Genomic DNA, 16,714 nt, shown 5'->3' with positions numbered 1-16,714 from the left:
AGCGTGCAAGAATGCCATGCAAGGGGCCTGGTTTCGATTCCCGGTCGGTTTGGAGATTTTCTCCGCTCAGGTCTGAGTATCTTCATCATTCTCATCGAGATGCAAGTCGCGCAAGTGGCGTCAACTGAAAAGACTGGTACCAGGCAACCGGTCTACCCGATAGGAGGCCCTGGGCACACAACTCTCCCACATCCGCAAGGAAAGAGCCAATGTGCGTTGAGGAAGTACATCCATACCGACAGGCGCCTCAAACCCTACAGCTATACTTTCGACAGACTGGATAGTGCATACAATCCCAATTGGTCCATTCACGATTGCAGACACAGCGCGCTCTACTGGATAGCACCGACATTGCAGGTTTACTTATATTTCTACTGTGCGAACGTCTGTAAGGTGCAATCTCCTGTGATCAAAAAACTAATAAGCATAAAGCAGGTGTTAACAGATGTGAAAATTACCGAACTATCAGTTTAATAAGTCACAGCTGCAAAATACTAACACGAATTCTTTACAGACGAATGGAAAAACTAGTAGAAGCCAACCTCGGGGAAGATCAGTTTGGATTCCGTAGAAACACTGCAACACGTGAGGCAATACTGACCTTACGACTTATCTTAGAAGACAGATTAAGGAAAGGCAAACATACGTTTCTAGCATTTGTAGACTTAGAGAAAGCTTTTGACAATGTTGACTGGAATACTCTCTTTCAAATTCTGAAGGTGGCAGGGGTAAAATACAGGGAGCGAAAGGCTATTTACAATTTGTACAGAAACCACATGGCAGTTATAAGAGTCGAGGGACATGAAAGGGAAGCAGTGGTTGGGAAGGGAGTAAGACAGGGTTGTAGCCTCTCCCCGATGTTGTTCAATCTGTATATTGAGCAAGCAGTAAAGGAAACAAAAGAAAAATTTGGAGTAGGTATTAAAATTCATGGAGAAGAAATAAAAACTTCGAGGTTCGCCGATGACATTGTAATTCTGTCAGAGACAGCAAAGGACTTGGAAGAGCAGTTGAATGGAATGGACAGTGTCTTGAAAGGAGGATATAAGATGAACATCAACAAAAGCAAAACAAGGATAATGGAATGTAGTCAAATTAAGTGGGGTGATGCTGAGGGAATTAGATTAGGAAATGAGGCACTTAAGGTAGTAAAGGAGTTTTGCTATTTGGGGAGCAAAATAACTGATGATGGTCGAAGTAGAGAGGATATAAAATGTAGGCTGGCAATGGCAAGGAAAGCGTTTCTGAAGAAGAGAAATTTGTTAACATCCAGTATAGATTTAAGTGTCAGGAAGTCATTTCTGAAAGTATTCGTATGGAGTGTAGCCATGTATGGAAGTGAAACATGGACGATAAATAGTTTGGACAAGAAGAGAATAGAAGCTTTTGAAATGTGGTGCTACAGAAGAATGCTGAAGATTAGATGGGTAGATCACATAACTAATGAGGAAGTATTGAATAGGATTGGGAAGAAGAGAAGTTTGTGGCACAACTTGACCAGAAGAAGGGATCGGTTGGTAGGACATGTTCTGAGGCATCAAGGGATCACCAATTTAGTATTGGAGGGCAGCGTGGAGGGTAAAAATCGTAGACGGAGACCAAGAGATGAATACACTAAGCAGATTCAGAAGGATGTAGGTTGCAGTAGGTACTGGGAGATGAAGAAGCTTGCACAGGATAGAGTAGCATGGAGAGCTGCATCAAACCAGTCTCAGGACTGAAGACCACAACAACAACAACAACATCTAATCAGAAACTCACAAAATAAGTAAATTATGACGATAAAGTTCTTTGAGCAATTTATTTTGTCCAAGAACTGCTGTGCTTGTAGTTCAGTTTTTGGAGGTTGCTCAGCTAAGCCTGCTGGTGTCTGTCTCTGGTGTTCCAGTGACTGGAGTGGTGCGACCCGGAACCCTGGTGGCGATGCTGGGAGGCAGCGGCGCCGGCAAGACGACGCTCATGGCGGCGTTGGCTCACCGATCACCAGGTGAGTGTGGCACGGCTTCACCAGCTGAGCGGAAGCAACTAGTCTGCTGTTGCTTGTTAATCTTCAATATTGCGTTTTTATCGCAGAGCATACTGCGGAACTCCTTGAACGAAAAAATAATTCGACTAACTTCGTGAAACAGTTGCTCATTTAAAGAAGACAGCATTTAGCAGATGAAGAACTTGGGCATGTGAGGTCCAAAAAGAAGCAGATCGTGTAGTACAAAGACAGATTTACAAATCAGTTTGTTTCCTCTTTCGGAGCGTCTTGAGCCGAAACATATTCGCCACAGCATTTGCAAGGCAAAGGCCTTAGCAGTTCCTAGTAATCGTAAGGGCTCACAGCATTGCTGAGTGTCATTTTTATGGCCAAAAATAAAACGATGATGGTTAACAGCAGCCTGATGACCCAATCCTGACATTTTTCTGTTCTCTGTAGTGAAAAGGAACCAGAAAAGCAATCTTTTCAGGAATGGACGAATATGGCTGTTTGAGGTGCTTACTTGGATTAACTGTACAAATCGATGGAAACTCTGTTTAAAAGGTATTACCATTTTCTGACTTATCTGAGTAAATGTATGATTCCCGATAATTTAGAATCCACGTACACCACCAGATTCCCTTTGTACTCGTACAGTAGCAGCAGTACATTTACATCTGCACCAAAGTTCTGCAAACCACTGTGAGGTACTTGGCGGAGAGGACTACGCATTGTGTCACGTTTTACAGTTTCTTCCAAGGTTCAATCGAGCATGGAGCGCGGGAGGAACGACTGCTCAAACGCCCCTCTGCGGGCTGTATTTTTGTCTAATCTGGTCTCCGCCCTCCATACGGAAGTAATACGTGAGGGCTGAAGAATGTCTACTGATTCTTCACTTAGTTCTGTTTCTTGAAACTTTGTAAGTAGGTTTTCGTGGAATAACTGTCTTTCATCATCTACCACTCCAGATTTCTCAGAGTTCCCAATACTCTCTAGTGAGTGAGACAAGCCACTGACAATTCATCCTGGCCTCTCTGGTTACGTCGAATATGCGATCTCAGTGCTATTTGTTTGGTATGTGACCAGCTAACTTAAGGAATATTCTAGGATGCATCGTAAGAATATTTTAAGCTGTTTCGTTTGTGGACTGACTGCATATTTCCAGTATCGAGCTGGTGAATCGAAGCCTCCCTTCTGCGTTATTTCCGCACTAATATTATTTATGGTTTTACTTGAAACAATTAGAAATTTTATTCGACCAGGAACATTAGAAGTACGATTAGCCGCAAATATAATTGTTAGATATTTACTGCTAACATTGTTAGGAAATATAGGAACTTCAACAGCAAAAAATTTTATTTCCTTATTAATTATTGGACAAATACTGCTACTGACAACACGTGATCACTTCATTTCATATCATCATAAATCGTTACACCCAGGTATTGCTGCCTTATTTCAATTGTAACTCACTCATATAGTAGCCAGATCATTTTATTTTTCTGTGTTTTGTGAAGTGTACAATTTTCATTTCTGTTCATTCAAAGACTGCTTACTTTTACTTTTAATGACTTCTCCTCTCTTCAACAGTTGCCCTATATTTCCATTCACCGGCATTCATGGTCACTACAGTCTTCCTCCTTCAGATCTCTGTTCCTATTCATTTCAACAGCTCACGCTCTCAGTGTTATTCTCGGCCACTATCACTTTCTCTTTCCCGGCTGCGACCGTTCCAGGATTCCATGTAACCACTGTTCTTGCTCCATTTACCGTGCATGGCCACATCATTGAAGTGCCCTTTTTTGAATTAATTTCACGACTGGTTTCCCATATCAGTTTTCTCCCTGAGTTCCTCATTTCTTCCTGAGTTCCTGATTTGTTCTCCTCTCTCCTCTGGACATTCTTCTTACATCCATTTCTACTGTCTGTACTGTACTTCTCTGCTGCACCCTCAAGTTTGTCCTTCTGCACCAAATGTTAGTATACTTCCAGCTACCGTTTGCAGAATACTCTTCTTTGTTTCTTTTGATAATGTCCAGTTTCACGTTAACTTCTCCTCTTGCCTGCTGCATCCTGACTTCCACATCTGCATCACATTTCCCCGACGTATGGATAATCGATCCTAAATATTTACAATGTTTTAACGGTTTAATAGTTCATTGCGGACGTGCTATGTTCCTCTCACGACCAGATATTCTGCTTTGCTCATACTTATCTTAAGCTAGCCCCCTTCAAATGCTTCTATTAATTTCTTAATCATACACATAACATCCCTCCCCTCCTGTACTTTTTCCTATCAGTAGTTGATCATCGGCAAATTATAATGAGCATATAGTGCCATAGTGGAAAAAAATTCCTATACCTTCGCACGACTATTTCACCATTCCAGTGTATAAAGCAGCACTCCATCTGCAGGCCTCAAGCAGCCCATCGGGACCATCCGACCGCTGTATCATCCTCAGCTGAGGATGCGGATAGGAGGGGCGTGTGGTCAGCACACCGCTCTCCCGGTCGTTATGATGGTTTTCTTTGACTGGAGCCGCTACTATTCGGTCGAGTAGCTCCACAATCGTCATTACGAGGCTGAGTGCACACTGAAAAATGGCAACAGCGCATGGCGGCCCGGTTGGTCAGATATCCAAGTGCCGCCCACGCCCGACAGCGCTTAACTTCGGTCATCTGACGAGAACCGGTGTATCTACTATGGCAAGGCCGTTGCCATTCCATTGTATACTTCATATATATATTTTAAATAGTGTCGGCATCGTACTGCCGTCCTATGTTGTTTCGATGTATGGACTGCCTCACTCAACTTTCTCACTACTTTGACTACTGCCTAAAATTGCTAGTATATTCTACATTTTCATTTACATCTATTTTCCACAAACCACCTTATTGTGTGTGGCGGAGGGTACATTGTATTCTAGTCTCAGTTCCCCTTTTCTTGTTCCAATCAATACCAAAGAAACTGTAACAAACCACGCTGCTCTTCTTCATATCTTTTCTACGTTCTGTATCAGTCCTAACTGGATCAGGCATTTTGCTGTGCTTCTATAACTGTACACTTCATCGCTTCCCGTGATGTTTTGACATGTACAGAATCATACGCTTTTTCTGAGTCTTCAAATACACAGACGAAATAAAAACCAACACCAAGAAACAGTTAAGCTACATTAATGAAAGTCGGTAGGCATGTTTCTACACCTCAAAGATGATGTGAATCCTAATAGGCTATTGCGCCACTTGTATGACAGTGGCGCAAGAAGCGGCACTATGAGAATGCGAATCAGGTTTGCTTTAAATTCCCACTGTAACGGTCGTGAACGTTAGTTACGCTTGAGATTGGATTTGGTGAGTGGACGCGTGTCAAGAATGCCTTTAAGGCGACAAAGACGCCATTACCTGACTGACTTTGAACGAGGCCGTGTGATAGTGCTACCAGAAGCTGGATGTTCCTTTTGAAACACTGCCGGAATGTAGTCAGTGTACATGACTGCCGGCAGCGGTGTTCACGTGTTCACGAGAAGGAACGGTCGCAAAGAGACTGAACTCCGGACGACCACGTGCAACTACACTACTGGCCATTAAAATTGCTACATCAAGAAGAAATGCAGATGGTAAACGGGAATTGATTGGAAAATATATTATACTAGAACTGACATGTGATTACATTTTCACGCAATTTTGGTGTGTAGATCCTGGGAAATCAGTACCCAGAACAACCACCTATGGCCGTAATAACGGCCTTGATACGCCTGGGCATTGAGTCAAACAGAGCTTGGATGGCGTGTACAGGTACAGCTGCCCATGCAGCTTCAACACGATACCACAGTTCCTCAAGAGTAGTGACTGGCATATTGTGACGAGCCAGTTGCTCGGCCACCATTGACCAGACGTTTTCAATTGGTGTGAGATCTGGAGAATGTGCTGGCGAGGGCACCAGTCGAACATTTTCTGTATCCAGAAAGGTCCATACAGGACCTGCAACATGCAGTAGTGCATTATCCTGCTGGAATGTAGGGTTTCGCAGGGATCGAATGAAGGGTAGAGCCACGGGTCGTAACACATCTGAAATGCAACGTCCACTGTTCAAAGCGCCGTCAATGCGAACAATAGGTGACCGAGACGTGTAAACAAGGCACTCCGTATCATCACGCCAGGAGGGCGATGACGAATACACGCTTAAATGAGAGTTCACCGCGATGTCGCCAAACACGGATGCGACCATCATGATGCTGCAAACAGAACCTGGATTCATCCGAAAAAAAAAGACGTTTTGCAATTCGTGCACCGAGGTTCGTCGTTGAGTACACCATCGCAGGCGCTCCTGTCTGTGATGCAACGTCAAGGGTAACTGCAGCCATGGTCTCCGAGCTGATAGTCCATGCTGCTGCAAACGTCGTCGTACTGTTCGTGCAGATGGTTGTTGTCTTGCAAACTTCCCCGTCTGTTGACTCAGGGGCCGAGCGGTTCTAGGCGCTACAGCTGGAACCGCGCGACCGCTACGGTCACTGGTTCGAATCGTGGCACGGGCATGGATGTTTGTGATGTCCTTAGGTTAGTTAGATTTAAGTATTTCTAAGTTCTAGGGGACTGATGACATCAGAAGTTAAGTCTCATAGTACTCAAAGACATTTCTACCATTTGTTGACTCAGGGATCGAGACGTGGCTGCACGATCCGTTACAGCTATGGGGATAAGATGCCTGTCATCTCGACTGCTAGTGATACGAGGCCGTTGGGATCCAGCACGGCGTTCCGTGCTATCTTCGTGAACCCACCAATTCCATATTCTGCTAACAGTCGTTGGATCTCGACCAACGCGAGCAGCAATGTCACGATACGTTGAACCGCAGTCGCGATAGGCTACAATCCGACCTTTATCAAAGTTGGAAACGTGATGGTACTCATTTCTCCTCCTTACACTAGGAAACACAACAACGTTTCACCAGGCAACGCCGGTCAACTGCTGTTTGTGTATGAGAAATCGGTTGGAAACTTACCTCGTGTCAGCACGTTGTAGGTGTCGCCACCGGCGCCAACCTTGTGTGAATGCTCTGAGAAGCTAATCATTTGCATATCACAGCATCTCCTTGCTGTCGGTTATATTTCGCATCTGTAGCACGTCATCTTCGTGGTGTAGCAGTTTTAATGGCCTGTAGTGTACTAACAAGGGAATCTCCCCATCGCACCCCCCTCAGATTTAGTTTTAAGTTGGCACAGTGGATAGGCCTTGAAAAACTGAACGCAGATCAATCGAGAAAACAGGAAGAAGTTGTGTGGAAGTATGAAAAAAATAAGCAAAATATACAAACTGAGTAGTCTATGCCACTTATATGCCACATAAAGGACAGCTCGAGCGCACGAGCGGCGTCGTCCCGTGGTTATCGTGAGCAGCTGCAGTACAAGAGGTTCTTGGTTCAAGTCTTTCCTCGACTGAAAATTTTAATTTTTTATTTTCATACAATAATTATCTGTCCGTCCGTCCGTCCGATGCGATCACTTTTTTGGGAGTGATTATCACATTAACAAGAAAACCTAAATCGTGCGAGGTAGAAGAATCGTTTTACCCATTTGCCAAGTGTACCAGTTAGGCGGGTCGACAACATATGCCGTCACCAGTGTCGTATAGAATATATCAGACGTGTTTTCCTGTGGAGGAATCGGTTGACCTATGACCTTGCGATCAAATTTTTCGGTTCCCATTGGATAGGCACGTCCTTTCGTCTACTAATCGCACGGTTTAGCGGTGCAGTCGCAAAACACAGGCACTAAATTTAGTACAGTGAACAGAGACGTCAATGAACGAACGGACAGATAATAATTGTCTGAAAATAAAAAATTAAAATTTTCACTCGAGGGAAGACTTGATCCAAGGACCTTTCGCACTGCAGTTGCTCACGCTAACCACGAGTCCACGGCGCTGATGAGCTTACTTTTTCCAAGATGTTGCATATCATAGGCATAGACCACTCAGTTTGTGTATTTTGCTTATTTTTTTCATACATCCACACAACTTCTTCCTGTTTTCTCGATTGATCTGTGTTCAGTTTTTCAAGGCCTATCCACTGTGCCAACTTATAACTACATGTGAGGGGGGTGCGATGGGGAGGTTCCCTTGTAAGAGGGGAGACCGTCGTATCCTGCGTATGGCTCTCGCGCATCGCACTGCATCTCCAGCATCAGTTTCAGCAACAGTGGGCACCGCAGTGACACAACGCACTGTTAAAAGTCGGTTACTTCAACAACAGCTCCGAGCCAAACGTCCTATAGCGTGCATTCCACTGGTCCAAAACCACCGCCATTTGCGACTTTCGTGGAGTCAAGTGACAGCTCATTGCCGGGTCGAGTTGATGTCTGTTGTGTTTTCTGATGAAGGCTGGTCCCGCCTCGGTGGCAGTGTTGGTTGGAAGGAGGCGCGCAACCAACTTGTCTGCGTGCTAGACACACGCCAGACGCACTCGAGGAGTTATGGTCTGGGGTGCGATTTCGTGCGACACCAGAAACATTCCCGTGATAATCTTACGCAACCTGACGGCAAATTTGTAAGTCAGTCTGGTGACATTCATGAACAGCATTCTAGAGGGTGTGATTCTTCAATTTCTCCAGGCGTATTTTATGACGAAATAAATCTCGTTTGTACAGCCTGGTATGAATGTGGGTAGGACACAATATTTCGGCAATCGACCACGTTGCCATCATCAGGCGCGCTGAAGTGCTGACCGGCGGTAGGGCGGCGCCATGTACACTCCTGGAAATGGAAAAAAGAACACATTGACACCTGTGTGTCAGACCCACCATACTTGCTCCGGACACTGCGAGAGGGCTGTACAAGCAATGATCACACGCACGGCACAGCGGACACACCAGGAACCGCGGTGTTGGCCGTCGAATGGCGCTAGCTGCGCAGCATTTGTGCACCGCCTCCGTCAGTGTCAGCCAGTTTGCCGTGGCATACGGAGCTCCATCGCAGTCTTTAACACTGGTAGCATGCCGCGACAGCGTGGACGTGAACCATATGTGCAGTTGACGGACTTTGAGCGAGGGCGTATAGTGGGCATGCGGGAGGCCGGGTGGACGTACCGCCGAATTGCTCAACACGTGGGGCGTGAGGTCTCCACAGTACATCGATGTTGTCGCCAGTGGTCGGCGGAAAGTGCACGTGCCCGTCGACCTGGGACCGGACCGCAGCGACGCACGGATGCACGCCAAGACCGTAGGATCCTACGCAGTGCCGTAGGGGGCCGCACCGCCACTTCCCAGCAAATTAGGGACACTGTTGCTCCTGGGGTACCGGCGAGGACCATTCGCAACCGTCTCCATGAAGCTGGGCTACGGTCCCGCACACCGTTAGGCCGTCTTCCGCTCACGCCCCAACATCGTGCAGCCCGCCTCCAGTGGTGTCGCGACAGGCGTGAATGGAGGGACGAATGGAGACGTGTCGTCTTCAGCGATGAGAGTCGCTTCTGCCTTGGTGCCAATGATGGTCGTATGCGTGTTTGGCGCCGTGCAGGTGAGCGCCACAATCAGGACTGCATACGACCGAGGCACACAGGGCCAACACCCGGCATCATGGTGTGGGGAGCGATCTCCTACACTGGCCGTACACCACTGGTGATCGTCGAGGGGACACTGAATAGTGCACGGTACATCCAAACCGTCATCGAACCCATCGTTCTACCATTCCTAGACCGGCAAGGGAACTTGCTGTTCCAACAGGACAATGCACGTCCGCATGTATCCCGTGCCACCCAACGTGCTCTAGAAGGTGTAAGTCAACTACCCTGGCCAGCAAGATCTCCGGATCTGTCCCCCATTGAGCATGTTTGGGACTGGATGAAGCGTCGTCTCACGCGGTCTGCACGTCCAGCACGAACGCTGGTCCAACTGAGGCGCCAGGTAGAAATGGCATGGCAAGCCGTTCCACAGGACTACATCCAGCATCTCTACGATCGTCTCCATGGGAGAATAGCAGCCTGCATTGCTGCGAAAGGTGGATATACACTGTACTAGTGCCGACATTGTGCATGCTCTGTTGCCTGTGTCTATGTGCCTGTGGTTCTGTCAGTGTGATCATGTGATGTATCTGGCCCCAGGAATGTATCAATAAAGTTTGCCCTTCCTTGGACAATGAATTCACGGTGTTCTTATTTCAATTTCCAGGAGTGTATATATAGGGCAATCCCCCTCCCGCTCCACTCTCAGGCGCTTCCTATGAGTCGGTCCGGTCCGCGCCCCGCATTGCTAAGGATGTAACCGCTGTCACGATTAAGTAGTGGCTCCCTTACTCTAATCTCTATGGCTTCTTTGATGACAAGGTCCCAGTATTTGGAAGTCTGTGTGAGGACTTTGGTTTGGTCATAATCCATGCTGTGGAGTACCGATAGGCAATGCTCAGCGGTTGCCGACTTACTGGGCTGTTGCAGTCTAGTGTGCCGTTGATGTTCTCGGCATCGGTCCTCAATGGTACGAATGGTCTGCCCTATGGATACACTACCTCATTGGTAAGGTATCTGATAAATCTCTGATTTACGTAGACGAAGGTTGCCCTTGACACTACCAAGAAGGCTCTTGGTTTTGCTTGGAGGACGGAAAATGGTTTCACATTTTTCGGGATAACGCCCCACAAAACGGAACAATAGCCAAGGCCGCCTCCTCCTGAGGTTCATCCTCAGTTCCCGCCGGTGCTCCAGATGTGGGATGTAGAGCCCTCCGAATTTGCACCTCCTTGTAACCGTTCCTCCGAAACACGGTCTTCACATGGTCCAATTCTTGTTGGAAACTGTTCCTGTCGGAGATTGTGTGAGCTCTTTGAGCACGCCATTCTTTTGTGCCGCGTGGTGGCAGCTATCCGCATGTAGGTACAAATCGGTGTTCGTCTTCTTTCTATACACGCTGTGGCCCAAAGTGCCGTCACCTTGTCTTCTAATCAAAACATCTAGGAAAGGGAGCATCGCATCCGTTTCGATCTCCATGCTGAACTTAATATTCTTGTGTCTGGACTTGAGATGTGTGAGGAAGTCTGCCAGTTTATCTCTTCCATGTGGCCAGATAACGAAGGTATCAGCCACATATCTAAAGAAACAGGTGGGTTTTAGATGTGCTGATTCAAGAGCTTCCTCCTCGAAATTTGAATACTACGAGCAGACAGAAGGAGTAGCGATGGGGAGTCCACTCTCACCCGTTGTCGCAAATATGTACATGTCCTATGCACACTCATACCAGGTTGTTCACCCGAGATTTATTTCTACATTCTAGAGGGTGTTTTCCAGCACAATAATGCTGCATGCTCTACAGATTGTGGACATGTTGCCGTGGCCTGCTTGATCAGCAAATATGTCTCCAGTAGAGCACAAATGGGACATCACATGACGAAAAGTCCTGCATCATCCACAAACAGCATTAACTATCCTTGTACTGACCCAGCAAGTGCAACAGACATGGAACTCCATCCCACAAACTGATGTCCGGCAGCTGTACAACAGAATGCATCCACATCTGCATGCTTGCATTCAACATTCTGGCGGTTACACCGGTTATTAATGTACCGGCATTTCACATTTCATCGGCTTGTTTCATGCATACATTAACCTACGTTCTTGCAATGTTAATCGCTTAAGTATGTCACCTAACTAAATTTTTTGGTGTTGCGATTTTGTTCCCTCTGTATACACCTTCTCACTTATTTCTATAAGAGTAAAAATATGATACATGCAAGATTGTCCCACTGCAAAGCCTGCCTGGTTCTCACGCATATTTCCCTTAGTGTCATTCTCCAATCTGTTTTCGGGATAGCGCTAATAATTTTGTTGATAGATACCATTCCGCTAATGTTACTACAGTTGCTTTGGTGTAAAGCAAGTTGTCAGTGTTTACACAAGACTGAAATCTTAAATACTGCTGACTGGGTATTTATGCAGCCTTTTTCAGGTACCACGTCATTATAGCCGCTGATTAATATACAACAGCAAGGGTTCCAGTACACCTCCCAGGGGCACGTCTGCGATTACTTCTACTTCAAGTTTTTTTATGTGCATCCTTTTGACTAGAAATCTTGGGGACCAACGCCGTTCACTATTGTTAGAAATTGAAACGCCTACAACCGTCCATATAATCTTATTTATTGTGCAGCTACCAGTTTCGGCGCTTCAGTGCACCATCTTTAGGCCTTAGTTGATATATATATATATGCCGCATCAGTGACCAACATAAGTGGTATACGCAGACTATCTGTAACCGTCATGCCAGCGCTATAACCATCAACTACCAATGGGAATGTTTCTACAAGAGGTAGCTGATAGTTGGAGTCAGTTACAGATAGTAAACCAGTTACGTTGGCCAATGACGCAACGTATACACTACGTCATCAAAAGTATCCGAATACTTTCAAAAACATACGTTTTTCATATTAGGGGAATTGCGCTGCCACCTACTGCCAGGTACTCCATATCAGCGATCTCACTAGTCGTTAGACATCGTGAGAGAGCAGAATTGCACACTCTGCGGAACTCACGGACTTCGAACGTGGTCAGTGATTGGGTGTCACTTGTGTCATGCGTCTGTACATGAGATTTCCACACTCCTAATCATCCCTAGGTCCACTGTTTCCGATGTGATAGTGAAGTGGAAACGTGGAGAGACACGTACAGCACAAAAGCGTACAAGCCGACCTCGTCTTTTGGCAGACAGAGACCGCCGACAGTTGAAGAGGCAGACGTCTATCCAGACCATCACACAGGAATTCCAAACTGCATCATGATCCACTGAAAGTACTATGAAAGTCAGGCGGGAGGTGAGAAAACTTGGATTTCGTGGACGAGCCGCTGCTCATAAGCCACACATAACACCTCGCTGGGTGTAAGGAGCGTAAACACTGGACGATTCAACAGTGGAGAAACGTTGTGCGGAGTGACGAATTACGATACACAATGTGGCGATCCGATGGGAGGGTGTGGGTATGGTGAATGCCTGGTGAACGTCATCTGCCAGCGTGTGTAGTGCCAACCGTAATATCCGGAGGCGGTAGTGTCATGTGGTGGTCGTGTTTTTCACGGAGGGGACTTGCACGCCTTGTTGTTTTGCGTGGCACTATCACAACACAGGCCTACATTGATGTTTTAAGCACCTTCTTGCTTCCCACTGTTGAAGAGCAATCTTTCATCACGATCTAGCACGTGCTCATAATGCACCACAGCCTGTGGCGGAGTGATTACACGACAATAACATCTCTGTAATGAACTGGCCTGACGTTGAATCCTATAGAACACCTTAGGGATGTTATGGAACGCCGACTTCGTGCCAGGCATCACCGACCGACATCGATACCTCTCCTCAGTGCAGCACTCCGTGAAGAATGGTCTGCATTTCCCCAAGAAACCTTCCAGTACCTGACTGAACTTATGCCTGCGAGAGTGGAAGATGTCGCCAAGGCTAAGTGTGAGCCAAAACCATATTGGATTCCAGTATTACCGATGGAGGGCGCCCCGAACTTGTAAGTCATTTTCAGCCAGGTGTCCGATACTTTTGATCACATCTACATCTACATTTATACTCCGTAAGCCACCCAACGGTGTGTGGTGGAGGGCACTTTACGTGCCACTGCCTTTCCTGTTCCAGTCGCGTACGGTTCGCGGGAAGAACGACTGCAGGAAAGCCTCCGTGCGCGCTCGAGTCTCTCTTATTTTACATACGTGATCTCCTCGTGAGGTATAAGTAGGGGAAAGCAATATATTCGATACCTCATCCAGAAACGCACCCTCTCCAAACCTGGACAGGAAGCCACACCGCGATGCATAGCACCTCTCTTGTAGAGTCTGCCACTTGAGTTTGCTAAACATTTCCGTAATGCTATCACGCTTACCAAATAACCCTGTGACGAAACGCGCCGCTCTTCTTTGGATCTTCTCGATCTCCTCTGTCAACCCTACCTGGTACGGATCCCACACTGATGAGCAATACTCAAGTATAGGTCGAACGAGTGTTTTGTAAGCCACCTCCTTTGTTGATGGACTATTTTCTAAGGACTCTCCCAATGAATCTCAACCTGGCGCCCACCTTACCAACAATTAAATTTATCTGATCATTCCACTTCAGATGGTTCTGTACGCATACGCCGAGATATTTTACAGTAGTAACTGCTACCAGTGTTTGTTCCGCTTGTTGTAACTGCGACCAGGACGGTCGCGGGATAGCAATGATGGAAAGCGAGCCGGGACCCGCGGAGAGGTCCCCGAACAACAACACAACGGAAGAGGACGGACACGACCAACGAAGGACAGAACGAATACAACAAGACCGAACAACAGAGTCACAAGGAAACAAACTCGTCCACTCGTACACGAACCAGGAAGTAAGCAGTCTAGCGCAAAGCTAGGTGTAAACCGACGTAAGCGAGATTAGACTGACTGGCTGAGTTTTTTTTTTTTTTTTCTTTATTGAGTTTCGATTCCCCCCGAAAGGGGCGGGCTGGCAGCAGCTCACTATGCCGCTCTTCAGCCTATAGACGTTGTTTTAAAAAGATGAAGATAATATATAATAAAAAAGAGGCGATAAAATCAGAGACTTAAAGGGTAACATGGCGAAAAAATCGTGGAACTTAAAACATAGAACAAAGGGATGATGATGTTAATAAAATACATATGAAGCAGACAGGTAAAATAATAGACAGACAATTAAAAAACATGGTGACAGTCTGGTTTCTGTTCGCAAAATACATAAAATTCCCACCCAGCGACAGCATGGTTTCTGTTCGCAACACCTGGAAAGGCGAAACAACACTGAACATTCACTTGAACACTGCACTAAAATATGACATACCACAGCTGAGAGCAGGTGGGGTTAAACTGGACAGATGATGGGAAAATAAAAAAGGGGGGAAGGTGAGGAAAAGCGAAGGGGGAGGGGGGAAGGAGCCAATGGAGGATGAAGACCCATAAGAGGGGAGGGGGATGCTGGGTAGATGCGACAGGGAGTTGGGAATGCTGAGGACAGGAAATACAAAAGGACTCGGGGGAGGGGGGGAGAAGGGAGGTAGGGAGAGGTTAGGTGGGGATGGAAGGGGGGAAGAGGGAGCCCAGGGAAAGGATGGAGGAAAGGAGGGAGAGAGGGCATCATCCAGGAGGGGGAGTTGATGGAAGCCTCCTTGGGCAAGGAGATGAAGGGTGTAGAGATGGAGGGTAGGGGGGACACAACAGTGAAGGCGTGGCAGGGGGTGGGGACAGGAGAGGAGAGGAGCAACCAGGGGGTGAGGGGGATCAAGGCGGCAGGAGGTGTAGAGTAGGGGGATATTTTCAAGGAACAGGAGCAAATGGGGGAAAGGAAAGAGGTCATAGAGGATCCACGTGGGGGACAGGAGACGTATACGGAAAGCGAGGAAGAGTGTATGACGCTCAAGGATCTGGAGGGACTTATATAATATGGGAGGGGGGCAGATATCCAGGCGGGATACTGGCTAAGCGAGAGGCCGGCGCTTAAGTACACTATCAGGGGCGCCGCTGTTGGCCACTGTGGCGCCCTCACACTAAAAGCGGGCAGGAGGCGCGCGCCGCCACAGCTTACAGCGCGGTGGTGCAGAGACCTCTAGGGGTCTTCGACGTCCATGACGTCTGGCGCGGATTCAAATTCCGCGGCGCGCGGTACCAGACCACTATCATATAATCATACAATAAAGGATCCTTAGTTCTATGTGTTCGCAATGCATTACATTTGTCTATGTTAAGGGTCAGTTGCCACTCCCTGCACCAAGAGCCTATCTGCTGCAGATGTTCCTGCATTTCGCTGCAATTTTCTAATGCTGCAACTTCTCTGTATACTACAGCATCATCCGCGAAAAGCCGCATGGAACTTCCGACACTATCTACTAGGTCATTTAAATATATTGTGAAAAGTAATGGTCCCATAGCACTCCCCTCTGGCACGCCAGAGGTTACTTTAACGTCTGTAGACGTGTCTCCATTGAGAACAACATGCTGTGTTCTGTTTGCCAAAAACTCTTCAATCCAGCCACACAGCTCGTCTGATATTCCGTAGGCTCTTACTTTGTTTATCAGGCGACAGTGCGGAACTGTATCGAATGCCTATATTGATCGTGATAACCCTTTCAGCATCAACTAAGACCTGAAGACGGCGCATTGAGGCGCCGAAACTGGTAGCTAGATAGTAAATAAGATTATAAGGACGGCTGTAGGCGCTTCATTTTCTTTCAATACTTCTACTTCTGTCGACGATGCTTCCTTCTTACCAACAAATTCCTGAGTCCCATAACAAATTTCGTTTGATACCCATGTGGCGGTACTTTTGCTAATAAACTTTGACGTGCTGGCTAGTGAAATGCGCGTAGGAAGTGAAAGAGTACTGCACACATGTGTGTACATGGTTTGTTTGCCTGCAGCGGGCACGCTGGTGGACGGCGACATCCGCGTGAACGGCCAGCCGGTGGGTCCCGGCATGCGGCGACTCAGCGGCTACATGCACCAGCACGAGCTCTTCGTCGGCAGCCTCACCGTACGCGAGCACCTCACGCTCATGGTGAGAAACCGCTCCAGCCTTTGCGTAACTATCCGTAATTCAGACTCTGCTAACCAACAGTTCGCCATAATATCGTTCTAGGTGCACGGCCACAACAGAGGTAAGCAGGGCTGTTTGAACTGACGCGGCAATAACATAGCGGCATTCTCTCGTTCACGATTCCCATAATGTTCACGACAAAGACCAAGAACGGACCGTCAGTTTCGATAAATTCTCCTAGGTG

The 16,714-nt window shown here is 47.0% G+C and overlaps 1 protein-coding gene across 1 annotated transcript in view; it reads left to right on the top strand.

Moving 5' to 3' along the window:
- LOC124606856 (protein scarlet-like) overlaps positions 1 to 16,714 on the top strand; it is a 230,364-nt gene that overhangs the window by 46,321 nt on the left and 167,329 nt on the right. The window contains exons 3-4 of the mRNA XM_047138937.1: positions 1,889 to 1,987; positions 16,355 to 16,491. Coding sequence (XP_046994893.1) covers positions 1,889 to 1,987; positions 16,355 to 16,491 — 236 coding nt within the window. The remainder of the gene's footprint in view (positions 1 to 1,888; positions 1,988 to 16,354; positions 16,492 to 16,714) is intronic.

Source organism: Schistocerca americana, chromosome 3, assembly GCF_021461395.2.
Source record: "Schistocerca americana isolate TAMUIC-IGC-003095 chromosome 3, iqSchAmer2.1, whole genome shotgun sequence".
Taxonomy (NCBI): domain Eukaryota; kingdom Metazoa; phylum Arthropoda; class Insecta; order Orthoptera; family Acrididae; genus Schistocerca; species Schistocerca americana.
This window is presented reverse-complemented; position numbering and strand designations above follow the sequence as displayed.